The sequence below is a fragment of the Lepisma saccharinum genome, chromosome 30, assembly GCF_977018435.1.
Source record: "Lepisma saccharinum chromosome 30, izLepSacc3.1, whole genome shotgun sequence".
NCBI lineage: Eukaryota > Metazoa > Arthropoda > Insecta > Zygentoma > Lepismatidae > Lepisma > Lepisma saccharinum.
Genome location: NC_139258.1, coordinates 15,990,647 through 16,014,912, shown reverse-complemented (window position 1 = coordinate 16,014,912; position 24,266 = coordinate 15,990,647). Strand labels below are relative to the sequence as shown.

Genomic DNA, 24,266 nt, shown 5'->3' with positions numbered 1-24,266 from the left:
TTGAGCAGGCCAGGCCATAAGTGGGACGTTGTTCTCTTGAAACCACTGTCCCACATGACCCTCTGTGTGGACGGGTGCATTGTCGTGTTGAAACACGCAATCATCATCCGCTAACTCTTCTTCGATGGTAGGCAGCATGAATGTTTGTAAAATGTCAACGTAATGATGTGCCATGACAGTACCGTGCAAAGCAACGAGGGGACCAAGCCCCTTCCAGGAAAAACATGCCCACACTGTCACCCCACCTCCACCGAATTTCACTGTCGGCACAACACAGGATGCTAAATGTTGTTCATGAGGCATTCGTCCCACTCACACACGATCATCGGATCGCCACATGGTATAACACGATTTGTCACTCCACATCACGGATTTCCACTGTTCTAACGACCAGTTGCGCCTCTCCTTACACCATGCGAGGCGGCGCTTCGAATTTCGTTGGGTGATGTGGGGTTTATGGGCAGCCGCTCGTCCATGGTAACCGAGTCGTCGTACCTCACGTCGCACAGTCATGCTGCTAGGATTACATCCTGCCCTGGTTTGGAATCCCTGTGTGATGGTGGCGATCGCTGATTGCCGGTTCTCTCGTACTACCCTATTCAACACTCGGCGGTCTCTGTCTGTCAACATGGGCGCTCGGCCAGAACGTTTTGCGGTTGTACACATCCCATTACATTTCCAGTTTACTATCACATTGGCGACAGTGGACTTCGGGATGTTTATGAGGGTGGATATCTCGCCCACTGACTTGTTTCTTCTGTGGCACCCAATCACTTCACCACGTTCGAAGGCTGTAAGTTCCTTCGACCGACCCATTCTGCTGTCTCGTGCACTATGCTGCCTGTAGTGGTCCCTTGCTTGCCTCACCTCGCTGTAGATGGCACCACAGAGTGGCCTACTATGCGCAACACACATTTTGCCTGGTGTCCGCATATTTTTAATCACATAGAGTATGTGATAAATTGATGTACTCTTTTCCAGATTACTATTGATTGAGTTGGTGTTTTAAGTCCACTTCATGCACATTAAGGCTAATCGGGACTAAACCTACAGTTTAATGTGCCTCTACCGGGAATCAAACCCTGGACCCCTTGATTACAAGGCTATGACATTACCACTGCACCATCAGGGAGGCCCTACTATCTAATAATAAATGCAGAATAACATATTGTGTGACCCTCTGTCCATTGTCACTTGACTTGTGAGAAACCATATTGGTGCTACCCTGCAGAATCCAGTTTCATTCCTCAAGGGGTCCCAGGCACATGGTTCAGATTCCATTGTGAGCTTTTGGTCAAGTCCCGAATAGTCTTTCTGTTCATAAAACGTTATTAAAACAAGAACTGAAACTCCAGTTTCGGTCATCCCCAAAGGCATAGTGGAAACATCGTCACCTTGTAATCAAGGGGTCCTAGGATTGATACTCGGTGGAGGCACAGTGGTTCGGATTCCACTTTAAACTCCAGTTTCATTCCATGCAGTTCGTGGAAATTTTGTACCTTTACAACAAAGGCTGACCTTAACATTTATTATGTACGCTATATGTAAAAATTAGTAAACACACATATATGTAAATGAAATGCTCACTGGCGAAGTTCTGCACTAAAAATATATAGCTATGTACATATAAGTTATGACTGAGCACAACAATGCAGTGTTTTAGCTGGTGAAGTATTTATTTATTTGGGATTGCTGCCACATTTAATTTACTGTACATAATCTTTCATGTTCTTTTTAAAAATTTGTTTATTGTATAACAATGAGAAAATCTTCAAGTTTTGTTTTCATGCACAAGACTTTTGTAAACACGGTCAATTGTGGCGCTCGTGTAGTGTTAAAGAAAATGGCGACTTTCACAGGTCCACAGACCTTTTACCCCTAGACTTCTGTATTTGGGGCTTTGTGAAAGACAAAGCTATGTGCCACCTATGTGTAACAGCTAAAGGAGATAATAAGAAACAAGCTTGCCTTGATGGACGAGGAGTTCTTGGGAAAAGTGTGGCAAGCACTCAAATTTCAATGTGTGTCTCATAACTGGTGGAAGCCACATTGAACATTCATAGATATTCATAGAAGCTTGAAGTGCTACTGATTAATACATTAAAATATCATTGCTATATTCCATATAGTTTAATCTAAATAAATACTTAAAGTTGTTACCCTATTATGATACACCCTGTATATAATATGGCATATTATTGTCACACACACAATTAGGGTTTCGTACAATTTGATTCTTATGTAAATAAACATTTGTATTTGTACATCCAGATTGCTGGCCTCTGTGCTGGAGTGGTCAGCATGGTGTGCTATGATGTCAGAGATACCTGGTTCGAATCCCACCCTGTATGTTCTTTTGTAAGCGTCCCTTTATCAATCTCTTCACTCATCCTCATCTCCGTAAACCAGGAAGCAAACATTTTGCACCCACATTCCTAGCCATCTATACTCCCCTGCCTGGAGGAACCTTGGTATGTGGGGACACCATAGCAAGGTTCATTACACATTACAGAGTAGTAATGAATAGCAGAACATAACACTAGAACAATTCAATAAATAATAATCACTAAGTATTTTTGTTTGTTTTAAATCACTGTGGGTTCAAAATATACACTCGTTGAAGTCTCCGTTGGAAATTGCCCTTTGGAGGTACTGTAAAATGAATAGCAACAAATTTCAGATTAACACATAATATCTTAGACATCTCCTGAAGAATGTTTAGCACTCATTCTATCAAGATATAGGTAGGCCTTTTGGTATATCATACACCAGGAAAATATGAGCTATAAGAAGTTTCGGTTCGTACATCAGGAACAGCTTTGCTTACAAGGTACTTTGCAGAGCAGAGAGAATGTATTGTCATGGGCGCTCACTTTAAGTCGCTGAAAGAATCTATCGAAATATCATCTCCTTGAACTTTAGAGCTGAGTAGCCTAATGCCTCTTAGTCTTACTTTGAATTTCCTATATTTTTACTTAATTCTTATAAAGTATCAAAATTTCCTCATGGTAACCACTTCATTTTAGCCCCAGCTGGTTGGTTGTCTGCTGGAACCACCTTCGCTGCCACAGACTGCCCAAGAGGCTTGGAACCTCTTCTTGGATTGGACCAAGTCATTGTAAAGGAGGAACGTCCATTTTTAAAACGTAAGTAGCATTACAGGTTGGCAACTCTTACATTAATGCCTTCCAGATTGGATCCTACCACATCAGAAATTTGGGTAAAAGTTTGTTGTTCTTGTATGTTTGTAGAAATTTGATATTATACCTTTCTTTCACTACTTTGGTTCATGTCCTTTCAAATTTGTTCCTTTCTCCTAATAACTGGGACTTTAATTTAGATGAGGCATAACTGATACATGACAGGGCACTCTTGACTAATTTTACCTTGTAATTTGAACATCTTTCAACCCAACTTATCTTTTACATGTTTTAAACTTTTATTAATCTTTCCTCAACTCCTGAAGAAGCCACAGGATGTTGTGAAACTTGGGTAACTGGAAAAGTAAGTACATGCCAAAACTGGACTTAGCTATTTAGTGAAATGATGGTATGTGGTGTAGGTTCAGCTTTGTCAAAAAGTAAAAGATTCTATGACTGCACAATAGTAGTTTGAAGCAGTTATTGATATATATTACAATTGTTCCATTACTTCAGGTTATACAGAACAACTTTTTACGTTTTTTATTTGAAAATTAATAAGTAATGTCCATATGCAGGGTGGTGCATATTGTATCTACCAACTTCAAATGACAACGGGACGATGTACTTGTACTAACTGTATATGGTTCTGAATTAAAAATATACACATATGCATTTAATCCAATGTTTAATGTGGACAATACAGACATCAGTACACCTTGAAAATAACACCCTCTAATATAAATGTCCTCCTTTTCTTGGACGCACTGATTGAGATGTGGGAAGGCTTTCATAGTGTGCATCACAACATTACCTGTGGCTCTCCACTGTCTAACCAACCTCAGAATGCTGTGTGCCTCTGGAACAGGTGCATGGCGATCTTCATTGTTCCACCACAGTGCCTGGTGCGTGTTTCAACAAAGGATTCCACCACCGCAATCCATAACTGCACCAGCCAACGCTCCATGGTATACTAATTGCCTGACTCCCAACTCTCCACAGATGTAGGTATGCTGCACATTCATGGCCGTCGGCAGGGAAATTTCCATCGTCTTTTTTTCGATTTATGGCAATTTATAAACAAAGTACTTTATTTCACCTCATTTTGCATCATTGTTTAAAAATGGTCTTGAGATATCGAATTTGGTACGAAACTTTCATAATTTGCAACACTGAAAATTTGTTAATTTGTAACTTTCACACATTCTGAAGCACAGACTAGAAATGATGCTTATACTACTGCACTTGCTGCTGCTGCTGTTACTACTACTAATATATAATAATAATAAAAATATAATAATAACAATTTAAAATACCGATAATTCAATAATTGACAAACTTCTGCATATGCCACTGGTCTGTATCACAATATTTTTGAGGGGAGGGGGGTGTCCTTGACATCTTCGATTCGACCCCCCTAGGAAAATTTCTGCCGATGCCCATGTGTACATGTGTATTTTGGTAAGGTTTCCAACTCATATTGGTAGATACAATATGTGCCATCCTGTATATTATTCTGTCTTTTTCTGTTAGTACAATAATTATACATTTGCAGTAATATATGGTTCATTAATGATGTGGAAGTATTGTTCATGTAGCTTATAGTCACAAGCATTTGTACAAGTTTGCATGCACTAAGTGGGGGAGTCCATTAGCAAAATAGGGGTGATGGCTGGCTGCAGGTGGAATGCAGATGGGGAAGCAGGTTTTGTGAATATCCTTTGCTGCTGAACACAAGCTAACTGGGAGAATACAGTGGCAGAAAAGTGGCATGGAGACAAGGAAGCAAATTACGTTCCACTTCAAAAGGGTTTGTTATGAGTTGCAACAGATTTCACAATTCACTAAGACAACAACAACAGGAAGTGGACAAACAAAATAACAATCCATGTTTCTATCTACTTCCCCTTCAGCTTTTGGATTTGTCAATCTTCTGCTGTCTAATCATATTAATTTTTTGATGAGAGATTTGAATTATGCCTTTTTCATTATCCTCAATATTTAGAGGCACATATTTTTGGTAAATATAAAAGTCCAATTTTGATACAAAAACAGTCAATTTCGGGTTCAAAAGCCGTAAAAAAAAAAAAATCGTTCTTACAGCAGTGAAAAATCAGATCAAAAGTGGTGTATTGAATGACATTTTGGCTTTAAATTGTGAATAAAATTCTAAATTTGATTTATTTAACTGCACTTATTACAGAAAATAAACATGTCCCCTCTAATAGCACATTTATGTAGTTACGAGAGTATTAAGTTTATTCCTGTATAAAGGGGTCCATTTTTGCCTCTCAAATATTTACAGCAGAATTAATCAATTTTCCATGAATTGCGTAACTTGCAGGATAATTCAAACTTCAGGAAGTGTCGTGTTTGTAAATAAACTCTAAATTTCATGTTTAAGAGTCTATTTCACATTTTGCATCATTTATTGACAAGACAGGTTAGGAAAATGCACTTCACACCTTTCAGAAACATGGAAGATGATCATTATAGCATGTTATTTTGTATTTCATGTTTTTGTCAGAAACGAAATATGCATGCCTCTACCAGCATTCCAGTGCATTTTTGCTTCCTTATTTGTGAACTTTCTAGTGCTTAGAAATCCATGCTTTGCCAACAATATATTTTCTTCTCCTCTCTAGGTCGCGTGTTGAAGATCTTGGATCCTTCAGACGTGTGTCTGTATGAAGCAAAGGATGACTTCCAATGTTGGAGTCAGAGAAGGGTCAAAATCAAGAATGCCGATCAGGAAGAAATTATGTGTATGGTATTAGAACCAGGTTGCTGCACTCAGCCGGTAAGTGTCTGCAACATTGGTAGATTGACAGATTTCTCACTGGGGGATGTGCCACCCCTTTTTAAAATGTATCTCCTCCCAAAGAACAAGAATCAAGGGCACCTGCAGGGGGTTGGAAACTAGCCCCCCCCCCATGAGATTTATGGAAAGGGTTACTGTAATTTGAATGGTGAAATTGTAGTGTTGTTTTACAACAACAACAAAAAAATGTTTTCCGATTCTTACAGAACGTAAGTTACAGCAAATATTATTACACAGTACACATGACTAGATTCAGCATGCTTACATTGAAATCAAAACAAAAAAATGAGCAGATTGGAACCCAAGACGAACGTTTTGATGTATGTGAATGAGCAAAATAGTCTTTTTTTTTTAGAGTGTTAATTACTGAATTCATAATTATAATTCATTCATTATAATTCATAATTACTTTGATGTGTGTGAATGAGTAAAATTGACTTTTATCTTTTTAGAGTGTTAACCCTCCGTCATCCGCGTCTTCATAGCAGCACAAATGTCCCACTTGCGGCACTCAGTGCTGCCTCATCAAAACAAACGTTATTTACGTGAATTAATGATGCAAATTGAGGTTGAATTACACTAGCTGTAGTTCTGTTTCTAGGATCTTTAACAGATACGATGACGCATAAATTAACAATAACAACAATTTATTACTGCCAAACGGTAAGTTACAAAGATGTACAATTTCTATAACGTCTTCACTCCGAGACTGCCATACTACCGACCCAGACTATTCATTCCCTTGTAATGTGAGCATAGTTGCCAGTCTGCAACATTCCCCCCCCCCCCCTTTGCAAACATTACGCACTAACAATAGTATTTCTTATTTTACACATCACTAGCTAATACTACATTATCTTGCATGAATATCCCCTTACATATTTTCTCAATTTTTGATTTAGTCACATTTTTAGTTAGTATATCAGCTTCTAGACTTTCTGAATTTACATGTTGAAGATACACATTTCCATTCGCTACATCCAGTTTTTCAAAATTATATTTTCTATTTATATGTTTAGTTCTTGCCTTCACAGTGTTACTTGAGATCCAATCAATTGCTGATTTACTATCAGTTTTAACAATCACTGGTCTATTTACAAAATTTCCAACATCTAATACTGATATTAAACTTATGACCCATTTTATATCACACAAACCTTCACATAGTGCAATCAATTCTGCCTCACAAGTAGTCAATCAACCAAATTCTGTAATTTGCTTTTCCAGCTGATGACTGAGTTTCCAACCTTGACAAGATAGCTAGTATGAGATTTCGCTTCTACTGCTGTACTCCAACTTGCATCCATGCATAATTCAAGCTTATCACTTCACTTGAAAAATTAAATGCATAATTGCACGTTCCTTTCAAATATCTATATACTCTTTTTAATGCTGTTAGATGTATTTCTCTTGGATCTTTACTATACCTTGACAATTGACTCACACAAAAAGCTATATCTGGTCTTGACCCTACAGATAAATACATAAGTGAGCCTAACATTTGTAAGTACTTTGTTTTATCAACTGGTTTCGACTCTTCAAAATTATGCAAATCTTGGTTCAAATCACCTGGTGTTTTTACTGGATTACAATCATGAAGTTCATACTTCTTTAATATTTTTAAAATACTGTATAACCCTTTTGTGACAACTGATAACCTTCTTCAGTTACAATTAGTCCATACCCAAAAATGAACTTAAGCTATTATTTTCTTGAATTACAAAATACTGTATTTCTGAATGATTTGCATTATCTTATCTATGCTTTCATTATTTGGACCTACTACCAAAAAATCATGAACATATACTCACTTCTATGTACAAAAGTTTTTGTCCTTTCAGTTTTTAGATACATGGATCACTTTCCAGTAGTTTGAAACCTATTTTGGTGAGAACTTCATTCAGTTTCTCATTCCAACAAAGACCTGATTGTGGTAACCCATACAAACTTCAGCCTCCCCGATGGCGCAGTGGTAGCGTCGTCGCTTTGTAATCAAGGGGTCCCGGGTTCGATACCCGGTGGAGGCACATAGTGGTTCGGATCCCACTTTAAAACTGTAGGTCCAGTCCCGATTAGCCTTACTGTGCATAAAGTGGACTTAAAACACCAAATCAATCAATCAATCAACCATACAAACTTCTTTGTAATTTACACACTTTCTTTTTATACCTATCTTCCATGAAACCTTCTGGTTTTTCCATGTATACTACTTCTCTTAAATAACCATATAAATATGCAGTTTTTACATCATAGAGTTTTAGTTTAATTTTGTAATGTGCTCCCACATTTAACAATACACATACTGATTCCATACTTATTACTGGTGAAAACGAACTCTCTTAATCAAGCCCTTCTCTCTGTCTGCAACCAACTGCCACCAATCTTGCTTTTCTTTTGTATGTATATTGTCCCATCCATGTTCTCCTTTGTACTAAATACCCATTTGCTTCTTACGACCTTCATGTTCTCCTCTCTGGGAACTGGGTCCAAACATTATGTGATTCCAGTGCTTGCATCTCTTCATTCATTGCAATATTCCAATTTTCACTGTATGGTGAACTCATAGCTTCATCGAAAGTTTGTGGTACAATATCTTGTGCAAAATTTGTTTGCTCTCTTGCTTTTATCCTTTCAGATCTCTTCACGCCTAGACTTTTAAGTTGATCTTCATTTCTTTTCAAATTTTCTTTGTGTCTTGTTTTTAACACTTCGTTTGTTTCTCCTTTCTTCCGTCCACTTCTTTTGGCTCCACTGTTTTCTATGGTTAATTCATCTGTTTGTATTTCTTCTGGTAGACCTTCAGGTGTTAAGTCAAGAAATATGTCCGGTCCTCTTTCTTCTACCTTCAATTCGTGCAAATGGACATTGCTGTTGTCATATTGCTTACTTTCCCTGTCCTCATCATGTTTATACTTCAAGTTGTTGAATTCCAGTTGCTCTTCCAAATTACAATTCACCATAACTCAACTGGTCATGAACCAAGAAAAGCTTTTCACTTTAGTCTCTGAAGATGAAAGACATTAACTCTCCAGAGACCTGGATCTTCCCCATAACTCAGCTGGTTATGAATGAGGAAAGCTTTTCATTTCAATCTCTGAAGATGAAAGACATTAACTCTCCAGAGACCTGGATCTTCCCCATAACTCTGCTGGTTATGAACGAGGAAAGCTTTTCATTTCAGTCTCTGAAGATGAAACACATTAACTCTCCAGAGACCTGGATCTTCCCCATAACTCAACTGGTCATGAACGAGGAAAGCTTTTCATTTCAATCTCTGAAGATGAAAGACATTAACTCTCCAGAGACCTGGATCTTTCCCATAACTCAGCTGGTTATGAACGAGGAAAGCTTTTCATTTCAATCTCTGAAGATGGAAGACATTAACTCTCCAGAGACCTGGATCTTCCCCATAACTCTGCTGGTTATGAACGAGGAAAGCTTTTCATTTCAGTCTCTGAAGATGAAACACATTAACTCTCCAGAGACCTGGATCTTCCCCATAACTCAACTGGTCATGAACGAGGAAAGCTTTTCATTTCAATCTCTGAAGATGAAAGACATTAACTCTTCAGAGACCTGGATCTTCCCCATAACTCAGCTGGTTATGAACGAGGAAAGCTTTTCATTTCAATCTCTGAAGATGAAAGACATTAACTCTCCAGAGACCTGGATCTTCCCCATAACTCAACTGGTCATGAACGAGGAAAGCTTTTCATTTCAATCTCTGAAGATGAAAGACATTAACTCTCCAGAGACCTGGATTTTCCCCATAACTCTGCTGGTTATGAACGAGGAAAGCTTTTCATTTCAATCTCTGAAGATGAAAGACATTAACTCTCCAGAGATCAGCTTCTTTCCCCCTAACTCACATGGTCATTAACTTGGAAAACCTCTTTCTTTCAGTCCCAGAAGATGAACGACATTAAATCTCCAGAGATCAAGATGTTTCCCATAACTCGATGTGGTCATGAACCGAGAAAAGCTTTCCACTTCAGACTCTGAAGATGAAAGACAATAACTCTCCAGAGATCAGGATCTTCCCCATAATTCACCTACCAATGAACTGAGAAAAGCTTTTCATTTCAGGCTCTGAAGATGAAAGACATTAACTCTCCAGAGTTCAGGATCTTCCCCATAACTCACCTGGTCATTAATCCAGAGAACTTCCTGACTTCAGTCTCTTGTGATGTTAAACCTTGAAAGTTCAGAATCACCATAAATCTTTGCATATTTTTAATCAGATTTTGTATATTTTCTCTGTTCTGTAGTTCTAATATTTCTGCTTCAACTATTTGTTGATGTATTCTTTGCATTTCAGTTTATTAATGTGGAATGTCCTCCAGGGTATCCAATATCTATAATAACACCTGAAGTGAAGTGCTGTGAGAGGTCATATGTCATAACCTACCCTGATGGGAGCCCAGTATTTGCTTTGAAACCAACTGGAACCTGTTGCAAGATATTTGAGGATGTAACGTACAAGGTATGTGCAAATTTTTGATGCAGAAATGATGTTGGTGTTTACTTGCATAGTGCCAAATTACTGATCTCGTCTGTTTACAACATTTTGATTCTAATTTACACATCATAAAAATACAATACATACACAAATGTTTTGATTGCCTTGTAACTGAGCTTGTCCAGAAATTTTTGTTTTTAAAAGCATATTTAGGAATGATCCGTTTAGTGCAGAAAACCAGGTGTAAATATCTCTTACGGTTTTCATGATATGCATTTTCAAAGTTTGGGTCCGTGACTGTAGTATGCACAATTGCTAGTAGGTGGTTTCCTGGTGCCTATTTTTAAAAGTAAGTAGCTGTATCTGTAACAGTTACTTTTGGCAATATAAGTAAGTTTATCAATAGTTAAGTTACTTTTACAGTACTGATTTTCAGAACTGGCGCCTAGCTTTGAAGAAAATTTTTCGAGCACTGCATATTACTCCATTTATTGCAAATTGTACAGAAATTGGCCAAAGAGAATTAAAAGCACTTAGGAAGAGAATTCAAAGCTAATATTATTATTTTTAGTGGTTCTTGATCTTATAATGTAGTAAAATCGTAAGTGGAAAATTACAAATATTTATTGCAGTAATAATGTCTTTCTTGTATATTTATCATAACTACAAATGGGCATAAATACAGTTGTGTATTGAATTAATAAAAATTATGCACACATCCTGTTGCCAGTGGCATGCCCACGATTTTCGAAAGGGAGGGGTTATGTGTACATTTTTTAAGCAGTCAGTCCTCATTTTGACATATTTTCGTGCCTTTGACATTTTTTTTTTAGAAATACTGGACCAAAAGGGGGTTGTTATAACCCCCACCAACCCCCACTTGGGCATGCCACTGCCTGTTGCTGTTTGGATTTGGATGAACAGCATGCAAACCTTATCTTTGACAGTTTTGCTAACATGTTTGATCCATTTTGTTCCATATCAGATGTAAACAAACACTCACAAGAGATGATGATGATGATAATAATAATAATAATAATAATAATATATTTCATTAACATTGGTCCATTATGTACTGCAAATACATTGTATTCTTGTTGTTATTTACGTCTCTGTGTCTGTGCATTATTGAACTTTATATTTGCAAAACACATATATTTCATTAAGTCCCGTGCAGTTGGAAAATCAAAGAATATGAAGCATGGAGACATGCATGAAATTTGTCATGCAGCATATGGTATTTTCAATTCAAGTTTTAAATATCAGGAAAGTATAAATTAATTTAGTTTTGAAAGAACAATTACCAAGTTTTCTAAAGATTAAGTTTCTGAATCTTGGCTGTAAGTACTTAATTTGACACATACTTTGAAAACAAAAGAAAATACTCATTTGAGTGAAATATCTATTAACTAACATGAATAACTATTTTTTTGAAGGTTGCTTCCTATTCCGGAGGTGAAGATGTAGGGGATGTAACTTGGCATAGGAGTTGGAAACAGCGTTTCACTGTTTCCTTTCCTCGAGATCTACATGTTATAATGAAAGCCACTCTTTTTGCAGCCTGCATTTATATTGTAAGTATCAACAGAAATTTTCAAAGAATTTTCAAACTGGGAGTATGTAAGCATGGTGTAATGTGGAATTCAAATTGGGTATTTCCCCCACCTGGAAATTGGTATCATAAATTTCAAATTAGAAGAAATTTAAATAAAGCTTGTGTTCTGTTAATTAGTATTCTGAGAGAATACCAAAAGTAAAAAGTATGTTACACTGAAAAAAATCCATCCAATGCAAGTTTTCAGATATCCAAAAATGAGATTTTTGTGTGGCAGGCCAGACAGTGTAAACTTCATGATTAAAAATTCCCCCTAACTTTCAAATATGTTTATTGAATGAGGTGTAAATGGTTAATAACAAAAGAGAATAACTATAATCGGAATAATAAACAGGAAATCGATAGAAAAAGCATGATTACAAACAAAACAGATGTATAGCTCTTCCTGATTGGCAAATTTGCATTGGTTTACAGTCCTGGTTAGTGGAAACAGTTTTCCGGATCAAGAGATTCAACTGTGTTACAGAGAAATAAATTTTTAACATGCTTTCATGGCAATAGTGATGATTATAATTGCCATGTCTTCCGGTACTGGTTTGAGGTTGGTTTCCTTTTCATGTAGAAGGTGTGCTTATTACAAATTGAACTGCATCACTAACATGGGTATTTTTTCTTCTTCTTCCTTTTCTTTGAATGTGATGGTGCTTGCACAAGAAATGAATGACTCATGAGCATTGTATTTTGGAAGTGCGAGACACTTTGCGGTGGCACTGTGTCACATTTCTCTTACAATGGCCCTGTTGCTTCCCATCAATCTCTGCCATAACTTGCAATTACAATAAGAAACTTGACACAAAAGTTTTATAAAGGTTGAATATGTAATGTCATCATTTCCTGCCTCTGGCTGGGTAGGCATAGACGTCAAGCCTCTCCATTTTTTCTGGTCTTCTACCACTCGTCTCTTTTCACGGTGTTCCAATCTTGTCCTCTTCTGCTGATGTTCTCCATTAGTTGCTCTTTCCACCAACATCTTGGTCTCCCCCTTCCCCTTATTCCACTCCTTGTGCATTGTAAGCTCTTACTGGCAGTCTTTCTGCATCCTCTTCATGTGTCTGAACCATCTCATCTGTGCCTGATCTATCCTGTCCTGAAGCTTCACCACACCCACTGTCTGTCAGATCTCCTCATTCCTTATTGTATCCCTCTAGTCTTCCCCAATTTACTCCTTAACAATTCCATCTCCACTGCCTGCATCTTTTTTTTTTTTGTCTCCCTCTGTCATTGTCCAAGTCTCTGCTCCATACGTCATTATTGGCCCTTAGTATGTGTTATACAGGGTGCTCGGAAATTCCCCTTACAACTCCAAGGGCTAGTAGAGGGGACTGAGTAGACAATATTTGGAATAGGAACCCATGTCCGGAAACTGTAACGTACCGTTTCCGTGCTACAACCATGACAATGTGTTTGTAAGGGAAATTTGTGAGCACCCTGTATATTACCTTCTTGCATTTATAGGTTTCATTGACTGATTGGTTTGCTTTTTGTGCCACCACTTTTTGTCTAATTTGCAAAGATGGAAATGAGTGATGACAGGCTGGAATTCGAACCTGAACCCCTGGTATTGTAGCATAATGTGCTAACCACTCTGCCATGGGGGCTGGTACATTTCATAGGTACATCCCTGTTCCATATTAATCTTCAAAGGCTTTGATACAGTACACCTCCCATTTGTCCTTTTCTGTTTACCTCCTCATCTATTCTTTCACTTCTCTCAATTATGCTTCCTTTCCTAGATATTTGAAGCTCTCCACTACCCTCAACTCTTCTATTTCATCTTTTTTGTGGCTCTGTTTCTTGTTGTTATTAGCACCTCACTCTTTTCTGCACTGAATTTCATTCCTGCCCTTCTAATTTCCTCATTCCAACTATCAAGCTGTCTCTGTACTTCTTCTTCCCTGTTCCCCCATATTACTAAGTCATCAACGAACAACGGGCCCTTCATCTCTTCCTCTCCTATCTTCTTCCCCACCTCTTCGTTAATTGCATCCATTGTAATTATGAAGAGCAGTGGGGAAAGAGCACTTCTCTGTTTTAGTCCATTACTTACACTGAACCACTCTGTTCTTCACACACCTCTGGTTGGCCTTGTATGTGCTCTGCACTCTACACACTATCTCTTCCTTGGCTAGTTTCTTTCGTAGAGCCTTCCAAACCTTTGTTCTGTCCATGCTATCATATGCCTTTTCTATATCTAGGAATGCCATAATCAAGTCATTTCCATGCCCATAACCTTTATGGTGAATATCAGATCTACTGTTGATCTGCCTCTTCTAAATCCATACTGTTCCTCTGTCATGTTCAGCTTTGTTACTTCCCTTATTCTTCTCTCAAATATTTTCAGATACGCCTTTGCTGAGTGGCACATTAGTGTTATTCCTCCAGTTATGTAATGCATGAGCTTCAAACTTCAAGCCCCCATGGTAACAGCAAGGAGGTTGCATTCTGCTGCAGCTTCTTTGAGAAGAACATGAACCGTGCATGTCTGTTGTTTGGAGATGATCATTCAGGACTATCCCTTTGCATGCATTTTGCCATATGTAGAGGTTCAACTCTGAAATTGTACCCAGCTTAGCTGGCTCGTTGCTTCTCTTTTTCAGCAAGATAATTTGTCATGTTTCGACCGCAAATACATTACTTATTCTGTAGATTTCAGCGAAAACAGGTAAAGTACATTGTTTATTGTTCATTCTCGAAGTGAATACCATACATCACTGGGGGTTCACTGCTCTTATGTGCTGCGAATAAGATAATGATCATTTTTAATTACCGTATTTACACATGTATAATGTGCACTTTTTTCCAAAATTTTTGCCCCCATAAACTGTGGTGCATATTATGTATGGAATAATTCAGACAGCCAACATGAAACCATGCAGGGTCATTCCACGATTCTGTGACACTTGCATTGATGATTTTTCATGTTTACGGAACCTTATCAGGTTATATATATCATTGTAAAGATTATATTCTGCAGTTTCTGAATAAGGCAACAGTATTCCATTCAAGATGGCGACACTAATGTTCAATGCAGTTGAAGTAAGTTCATCACAAAATGAAGGAACGTTGTGATTTTTGTGGTACTGTGGATGAATGAAAAGATACGAAAAAATAAAATAATAGTTAAAATGTAATACTGGCTAAATAATATGACATATGTGGAGTGTGTAAAGGCCTTAATGAAAGAAATCTTGCGCTGCTAACTGAACGTGCCTCTTATAAATGCCATGTTAGTCATGGAAAAAGTATAGAAGGTTTTTTTATAAAAAGTAAAGAGAAAATGAGCAAAACCACGTATAAAATTTAAAGGCCATTTCCCACGATTTTTCACTTTGTAATGTATTGTTCTGCAACACCAAGAAAAGAAATGCCATTCTGCCGAAATTCGAGCATGCATCTCCCTTCACATGGGATGCACATCAGTGTTATTTGTTGGGCGAGAAATAATAGAAAATAACTTCCTGAACACTGCAAATTTTGATCTTGCTTTCTACTATTACAGAATAAATAAACTGGTTAAACAGTGAAAGCTATGGGATACTAAAAACAGTTGAGGGAGAGGGGGGAGGTGGCATGGGTTGGTGACTTATTGTTTACACAAAAGGATAATCTCCTCTTGGTCCACATAGCAACAGGTGACTCACTGAATAGGTATGATTTCTGTTTACACAAAAGGATAATCTCCTTTTGGTCCACATAGCAACAGGTGACTCATTGAATACGTATGATTTCATACAGTTTTGATCGGCATAGCAACAACTTTACGATCTACAAGTAAGAAAGCTATTTCTTGAACGTGAACCTGGTTTATACTGAGCATTATACAAGGGTCACTATTTATATTTTGAGCCTAACAATGAAAAAACAGGAATTTGGCATTGAAAACTGCTTTATTGTTTTTCGAAGTATTCTTCTTTATGGTCAATACACTTTTGCATTCGTTCGAACCATTTGTCAAAGCAGTTTTTCCAATCTTCTTGAGACACCTCCATAATATGGTTTTTGAACGCATCAACGGCGTCTTCCGCCGACGAAAATCGTTGTCCACGCAATTTATTCTTGACATTCGGGAACAAGAAGAAGTCATTGGGTGCCAAATCAGGACTGTACGGCGGATGACCCATCAATTCGATTTTTTGACTGTTCATAAAGTCGGTTGTTAGACGAGATGTGTGACAGCTGGCATTGTCTTGATGAAAAATGATCCGACGGCGTTTGTTTGTTTTCCGTATTTGACCGAAGACCTCTGGCAAACAAATTGTTGTGTACCATTCAGAGTTGACCGTTCTACGTTCCTCTAAAGGCAAAGTTGCCACATGACCAGTTTTCCCGAAAAAAACAGGCGACCATTTGTTTCGATGTGCTTCGAGCGCGAACAACTTTTGTTGGATTGGGTTCATCTTGAAACACCCATACAGTCGACTGTTGTTTACGTTCCGGCTCATATGCATATATCCATGATTCGTCACCTGTTACAATCTTATATACGTCTTTTGAAGCACCACGATTGTATTTATTGAGCATTTGTTTGCACCAATTGACGCGAGCGTCTTTTTGAGTTTTTGTCAAATTGTGTGGGATCCAACGAGAACATACCTTTCTCACAGCTAAATGATCATGTAATATTTTATATATGCTGGTGGAACTAATGCTTATGGTTGCCTCAATCTGACAGTATGTCACATGACGATCTTGCAGTATTAGGTTTTGCACAGCATCAATGTTTTCTTGAACAACCACTGATTTTGGACAACCTTCACGAATCTTGTCGGTGAGCGAATGGCGGCCACGATTAAATTCGTAATACCAGCGTTTCACAGTGGCAAAGGATGGGGCTTCATCGCCAAATGTGGAAGTAAGTTGATCGATGCACTCTTGTCTTGATAATCCACGTCGAAAATCGTAAAAAATCATCGCACAAAAATGTTCACGAGTTAATTCCATTTTATTGTTGTTGTGCAATCTCCAAGGCAACATAAACAACATAAATCAAGCTATTGACAAAACATTTGAAGTACGTTATGGTCAATAATGCCAGACGATTCCATGCAAACGTCAAATCGCGTCTAACTTCAAACAGTGTTGCCAAGGCTCAAAATATAAATAGTGGCCCTCGTATACGAGATATAATTTTTGTCACTTTCCCCATCAAAAACCAGGGTGCACATTATGCATGCACGTGCATTACACACACATAAATACGGTAGTCTAATTTTGTCTATTTCAGGACTTAGTTATGAGACAGCAACAATCATCCAGTGACTCATGAAGAAGGAGGACTCAGTGATCCATGCGACAGTGGTGTAACGTTTGGGAGTCATCAATTATCTTGAAAATTATGTTGTAGACATGAAAATGTAGCATTGCATAATGGTTTGAGAATATTTTGTGGAAGCATGACCACATTTATTATTTCCCTAAATATGTCATATAGAAATATTTACATCATCGTTTAATGTTTGTTGAATGTGCATGGTTATTCGATCTGCGGGGGAAAGGAGGCCGGTTTGGCACCGCCACAGCCCTGATAAGCTATACGAAGTTTTTGCGAATGATACTGTTTCTTAATTTTTTTCCTTGGTTCGTAATGCATCATTAGTTTTAAGCATTGTTTTAATTTCTGGCAGTATGCTTCACTTTGCAAAATTAAAACTAACATTCTTGTATTAACGAAGGAAATATATGTACAGTCATGCAACCTTTTGGAGTTGAAACAATCATATTGATTTTCAAATGGGCTTGTTACATCCAAGGAAATTGTCCTTGACTGTACAAATGTACCATTTTGCAGTAGCTCGTATGGTTAACTTTCAACATTATCATTTCTGACACTAACAAATTGACTTATGAGGAGTACCGAACCCCTTTCCCCTCACTACTTATAAGAAAGGTGTAAATTCTCATTTTAAGAATACAATGTGGAAGTGGCCTTTGTGTAGGATTACCAGATGTCTCTAAAACATAACTTACATTTTGGTCTTGTATCATTCGTCCGAGAGGATTTTTTAAAAAAAAATCATCAATATCGTATATTTTAAGCATCACATAATTTTCATTCAGAAAACTAGTCTTTCAGCTGGGTTGGTTGATTTGTTCCATCCACTAAATCATACATAGTACAGTGGGATCCATGAATATTACCATGCAAATTGTCCATCACCACATTCGTGCACTTTATTTGATCCATAAGTGCTTCAAGAATTAAAAAAAAAACTCAAAACATGCTGTTGACAACTTCTCCACCAGCATACGTAAAATCCATCGCATAAAAACACATAGAATGTAACAGAAAAATTATTGAAAATAGTCATGCACAATTTGCCAAGCATGTACAATAGATACAATGATGATTTAGTGGATGCAATCAATCAATCTAGAAAATTCTAGAGAAAATTATGTATCTACTCAGGGGATTTATTAATTGGTATATGTAAGATACTGGAAAGTGCATTAAAAAAAATATAAAAGGTTTCTAATTTATAATGAAAAGTGCTGTGATCAATCATGTAAATATTGCAATTATTAAAAATTAATTATTTTTGTACACATACTGTTTAAATTTTGAATTATTTTCTAACATTTCTGTACACATTTAAATTAGTGTCCTATGTTGGGACAGTTTGTTCTATGTTTGTGTGAGTTTACATTACAAAGGTGCTCGTAATTAAGTAAACGTGTCTGTATATTATATTTTTGTCATATTTTTATGCCAATATACTATTTCAATAATACTGTTTGTTTTATTTTCTGAATCAGGTTTACAAGTAAGTGGATGTCAAGTTTTCCCTGATATTTATTTTTCATATAATCAGGTGGTATTTGTAGGGGGGATGAGGGGGAATTCCCCCCTCTGGAGCATCTACATGGTTGATAATTTTATTATCTACTAATCTATACTTGTCCCTCTCTCTGCTTGATAAATTTTATCAACACTTTTCTGTCTAAATTTTATCAACACTTTTCTGTCAGACAACTGGAAACTCCATTTGACGAAAACAGATGTGGCCTCAAGCACTGCTCTATTCCTGGAACTGTCAAACAAGTGGGCAGGGTTGAAGGCCACCTCCCCTCTTCCCTTTTCTTTGTCTATGCAATTTGACAGGAAAATGCCACCCCAATGAATGTGAAAGTTACAAATGAGTTGTCAGGTGACTCGAACGTGTCACCACAGAACATCTGTACTTGTATGAGTGGAACAATAGTACACATGGAATTTTTGAAGCGAGAGCAATAGCCCTTTACAAGGTCATTTTTTAAACAACAGTCTGCTTTTTTCTTAGAACAATGAGTTAGATTTCTTTGTGAAGCTAGAATGTTAGTGAAAAAAGTTAGCATTACGAGTTCTAGATTTGACAATATCAGGAATCTGCTTTCAAAATTAAATAAATCTAATAAAGCTGGTAGCGGTGAAGACTGTGTTGATCAAAGGAACGGTTCAGAAGATTTGAAAGTTCATCTACACAAGAAAGCAGTAGCTGTAAAGTGGTGAGTTTCTTTTGATTGTTGGTTGCCCATGAAAAAATCAACAAATGGAAAATTACACAGTCATGGCCTGATGTAACTAGTGATAAAAAGTTCCACGTACATAATGTTTGAACATCACCGAATTAAAACACATGGGCGAGTTGGAAGCTGTTGGAAATATTTTTTGGTTTCAGCATGAGCTGTCAAGTTGGTAGTTTTTTAAATTTTGCAGCAAGCTAAACACATTTAGAAGAAATCATGACTAAAGACATAGAAGAATCTATATTGAATTGATCAGTACCTTAACAACAGTTGATCATGAAATTACGTACACAATGATAGGAGTTAGATATATAGAAATGATAATTCACGGAGTCCCGGACTAATTAGGATTTCCATACACCCGCATGACATCATGAGTAATGCGTATTGTGTTCACATTTCTTTACATTTTTTTTAGACACAATTTTGAATTATGTATGTGTGTGTGAATTGATATGTGTGCTTCTATTTTTTAGTTCTTTTTTCATGCATTTCATTTATTCTAAATCATTTTGTCGAATACCTCTCACATGTAATCCTACTCTGTAATACCTAGTCCTGAGTTAGGTGGTAGAGCAGTCCTAGGCTGAACCTCGCTCAGTAGAAAATAAAAATACTATTCTATTCTTTTCTACTTGCCCAACTAATGAATTTTCAGAATTAACAAGCCAATGGAACTTGTGTTAAACTCCTGGGACCTAAGAAGCAAGTTAATCAATAATTTTTATGATTTCGCAAATGTAATAGTAATTCAGCAAAGTAGTCTTGGCGCTTTTTTTATGGGGTAGAAAACTTTTGGATCTTGCCCTCCCGTCCAACCCCAAAGGTGTCAAAATCTTATTTTAAAAACTAAGTCCAGTTCCAATTAGCTGTTCTGATCATATAGTGGACTTGACTTTTCTTTCTGTCAAGACACAAATTGAAATCGGCAATTTTTCAGCAATTATTAAAAATATGTTTTGTTCAAAGCTTAAGTAGAGTGACATAAAACGAAGTGTGAAGTGACTTTGGACCTAATTTTGAGGGGGCAGAATCAAACTGAGCCTAATTTTGAGGGGGCAGGATTAAACTTTGACCTAATTTTGAGGGGGGTAGAATCAATCAGCCTAAAAGTGAGGGGGCAGAATCAAAGGGCCTAATTTCGAGGGGACAGAATCAGATCGATTGATTGATTGATTTGATGTTTTAAAGTCCACTTTATGAACAGAAAGGCTAATCAGGACTAGGTCTACAGTTTAAAGTGGTATCCGAACCACTATGTGCCTCCACTAGGTATCAAACCCGGGACCCCTTGAACAGAATCAGACTTGGGGCCCCCTTGCCCCCACCAAGTTACGCCTATGACCTCATTTACCATATTTTGAATTCTAGGAAAACAACCCTACAGTCCCTCTTCTCTACCGGCCGGTGTATATATATATATATATATATATATATATATATATATATATATATATATATATATATATATATATATATATATATATAAACACACACAGGGTGTTTCGTAAGTTCGTTTACAACGCTTGGGAGGTGATTGTATGAATGAAAATAAGGTGGAAAGTTCATGTAACGAAATTCCGAAAACTGCTTTGTTGCCGAGTTATTGACGTTTGAAAACGTGGGAAAATGATTTCCCGAAGTGAATAATGGCAAAACGGGTGGAGAGAAGTCGTCGGTATTGGGCGGTCCACTAAGAAATTGGGTACGCTCTTGTCAAGAAATCACGCAGCAATGTTGTGCAATGTCGGCGCAAGAGATTCCCCAAAGGAAGCGAACAAAGATGTTGACGGGAGTGGGGTGGGTGTGCGTTCTGCGTGAGCTGGATAATCCATCACTGCAGTTAGCACATCTTCCACAAACCGTCGTGTTCGCACACTTCGCGGTCATCCAACTTCTCGACGAGGTGGCAACACTGATCCTGTTTCCCGAAGTCGAGTGTCTACAGTTTGAAATAAGGTGTGCGATAGTAACACCCTATTTGGAAAACGTGCCCCATACAGACGCCTTGCAGCACGGCTATTACTTCCAGCCTCCCCATAAATCAGATGCATGTCCGCCAGCTCTTGGGACGTGTATGCAGCCATCCCTTACACCGGGCGACAAGTGTTTACGGCCGTTAACACTAGTACACTTCACAGAACACGATGGGCTGTGGCTAAGAATTAACACGTAACACTGCTAGGTCAAATGTTTGCCCAACACTACTGTCCAAGAACTTCACGTCTTTCCATTCAACCGTGAATATTTAACATCTTGCTGCTGGCACAGCACCTGAAGCACGAATGGCAAAGACACGTGCACTCCTTCATGAGGAAACCTACACAGTTGGTGCCCCTAGCGGGAAATGTGGTACTTAATGTCAGATCACACGGACACCCATCTGCCCTTCAGGGTATGAAACCTATGACAGTTCATTTTTTTCGTTTTTACGTCATGGTGCCCTTCGGTCAGGAAATTTTCTTTGTTTTTTGGTGCCATTCAACACATGCCAATTTTCGTCGATACCAGCTCACGCAGAACGCACACCCACCCCACTCCCACCAACATCTTCGTTCGCGTCCTTTGGGGAATCCCTTGCGCCGACATTGCACAACATTGCCGCGTGATTTCTTGACAAGAGCGTACCCAATTTCTTAGTGGACCGCCCAATACCGACGACTTCTCTCCACCCGTTTTGCCATTATTCACTTCGGGAAATCATTTTCCCCTCGTTTTCAAACGTCAATAACTCGGCAACAAAGCCGTTTCCGGAATTTCGTTACATGAACTTTCCACCTTATTTTCAATCGTACAATCACCATTTTCCCTCTGAACCGATGCGGTAATGGCAGATCCAATCATCTGGTTACATCGGGGTAGGAATACCATTTTTGGCTGGGTTTTATTCTAAGGATTTAATTTTGGAAATATTAAGTATATCTGGTATATACACTATGTTGCCATTCGTCACCGGACACCCTATACCAATACGTTAATCCGGTCGTAGCACCACATCAGTATTGTGTAGGGCCAACTTTCGCCGCAATGACGTCCGCAACCCTTCGAGGAAGACTATCCTCCCATTTGCGATACGTGTCGACGGGAATCTTGCCCCATTCCTCCTGCAAAGCGGCAAACAGCTCAGTGGTGTTTTTTGGGCGGCATGGCCTGGCTCTCAAGCGGCGCTCCAACTCGTCCCAAAGGTGTTCAATGGGGTTGATATCTGGACTTTGGGCTGGCCAATCAAGTTTTTGCACACCCATGTCCTCGAACCACGTGTTGATAATGCCTGCCGTATGACATAGAGCGTTGTCGTGCTGAAACAGGTATGGGCCAATACCGAATTGTTCCCACAATGTCGGTAGCGCAGAATTGTCCAGAACTTTTTGGTACGCATCGGCATTCATGTTTCCCCGAACTAAAACAAGAGGTCCAATACCATACCACGCAAAGCAGGACCACACCACGATGCCACCTCCGCCGAATTTCACTGTGTGTACGATACAGTCCTGTAAACACCGGGCATACGCCACACCCACACATGTCCATCGGACCCCCACATCTGGTAGCGAGATTAATCACTCGATAGGATGGATTTCCATTGTTCGAGAGTCCAATGGCGGCGTTCCTTGCACCACTGTAACCGACGGGTTGCATTGCGGGCTTTGATATGCGGCTTGTGAACTGCTGCGCAACCATGAAAACCAAGTGCGACGATCTCCCGGCAGACAGTACGATCACTTGCAGCACTACTGGAAGCCGATCGAAACTCCTGTGCCACCATCGGTAACGACGCCTTCCGGTTTGACTTCACCACACGTTTCAAGCATCGACAGTCACGATCTGTTAATATTTTCGGTTTACTGGGTCTGGGTCGGCATGTCATGAACCCCTCTCGCTTCCACTTCACGATAACATCACTCACTGTCGACAGGGGTATCTGAAATTTGTTGGAAATCTCACGGGTCAAATGCCTAAACCTGTGGGCTCCAATGATCATCCCTCTTTCTGCCTCTCTCAGTTCGCGTCGTCTGTCCATATTGACTGCTGCAGATGGTATGAGGGTATGAGTGTATTCTCAACCGGCAATGCCTTTTATAGGTTGTATGACATGTACAGACAATCCCAAGCACTTTTTGAGGGGTGTCCGGTGACGAATGGCAACATAGTGTATGTGAGAGGGTGCTTTCGGAACATGGCCGCCATCTTGAAGTCCGCCATATTGGATCGAGGTCATTTTTCTCAAATGGCAAGGGGGTCATGTGGGGTATCAGAACACATTAGAATTTTCCGAGAAATACAATGCTGTAATTAGTTTTGTGGTAGCTTTAATGGTTCAAAAGTTATGGACACTGAAAGATTGCAACTGCGTGCTGTGGTACCCACCGGTGTGTCCTAGAGGATGTGCTCAATGTGGTTCCCATCGTGAGATCCACTCTGCATGAACCCGCATGAGCATCTGTGGGGGTATATGATCACAGGCCCACATGATACGGTAACGAAGGTGGTGTGTGTCACGGATTTTCTCGGAGTACACATGCTGTTCCAACCTAGTAACCCCATAAAGAGTGTCCAGGGGAGTGATGTCGAGAGATCTTGATGGCCATTCAACGAGACCACGCCGGCCAACAGACACAAGATGTTGCAACTTTCAGTGTCAATAACAATACCTTCGCAATTGCATTTCCAGCGAAATTCTAGCCTGATTGGAAATGGCACACCACCCCCTTTTCATTTCATAACTCC

At 38.7% G+C, this 24,266-nt stretch overlaps 1 protein-coding gene across 1 annotated transcript in view; it reads left to right on the top strand.

Moving 5' to 3' along the window:
• Nucleotides 1-18,734, top strand: part of LOC145981705 (phospholipid scramblase 2-like) — a 33,042-nt gene extending 14,308 nt beyond the window's left edge. Inside the window, exons 3-7 of the mRNA XM_083115107.1 lie at nucleotides 3,027-3,146; nucleotides 5,786-5,940; nucleotides 10,280-10,444; nucleotides 11,857-11,994; nucleotides 17,260-18,734. Coding sequence (XP_082971233.1) covers nucleotides 3,027-3,146; nucleotides 5,786-5,940; nucleotides 10,280-10,444; nucleotides 11,857-11,994; nucleotides 17,260-17,301 — 620 coding nt within the window. The 3' untranslated portion in view covers nucleotides 17,302-18,734. The remainder of the gene's footprint in view (nucleotides 1-3,026; nucleotides 3,147-5,785; nucleotides 5,941-10,279; nucleotides 10,445-11,856; nucleotides 11,995-17,259) is intronic.
• Nucleotides 18,735-24,266: the final 5,532 nt, after the last annotated feature.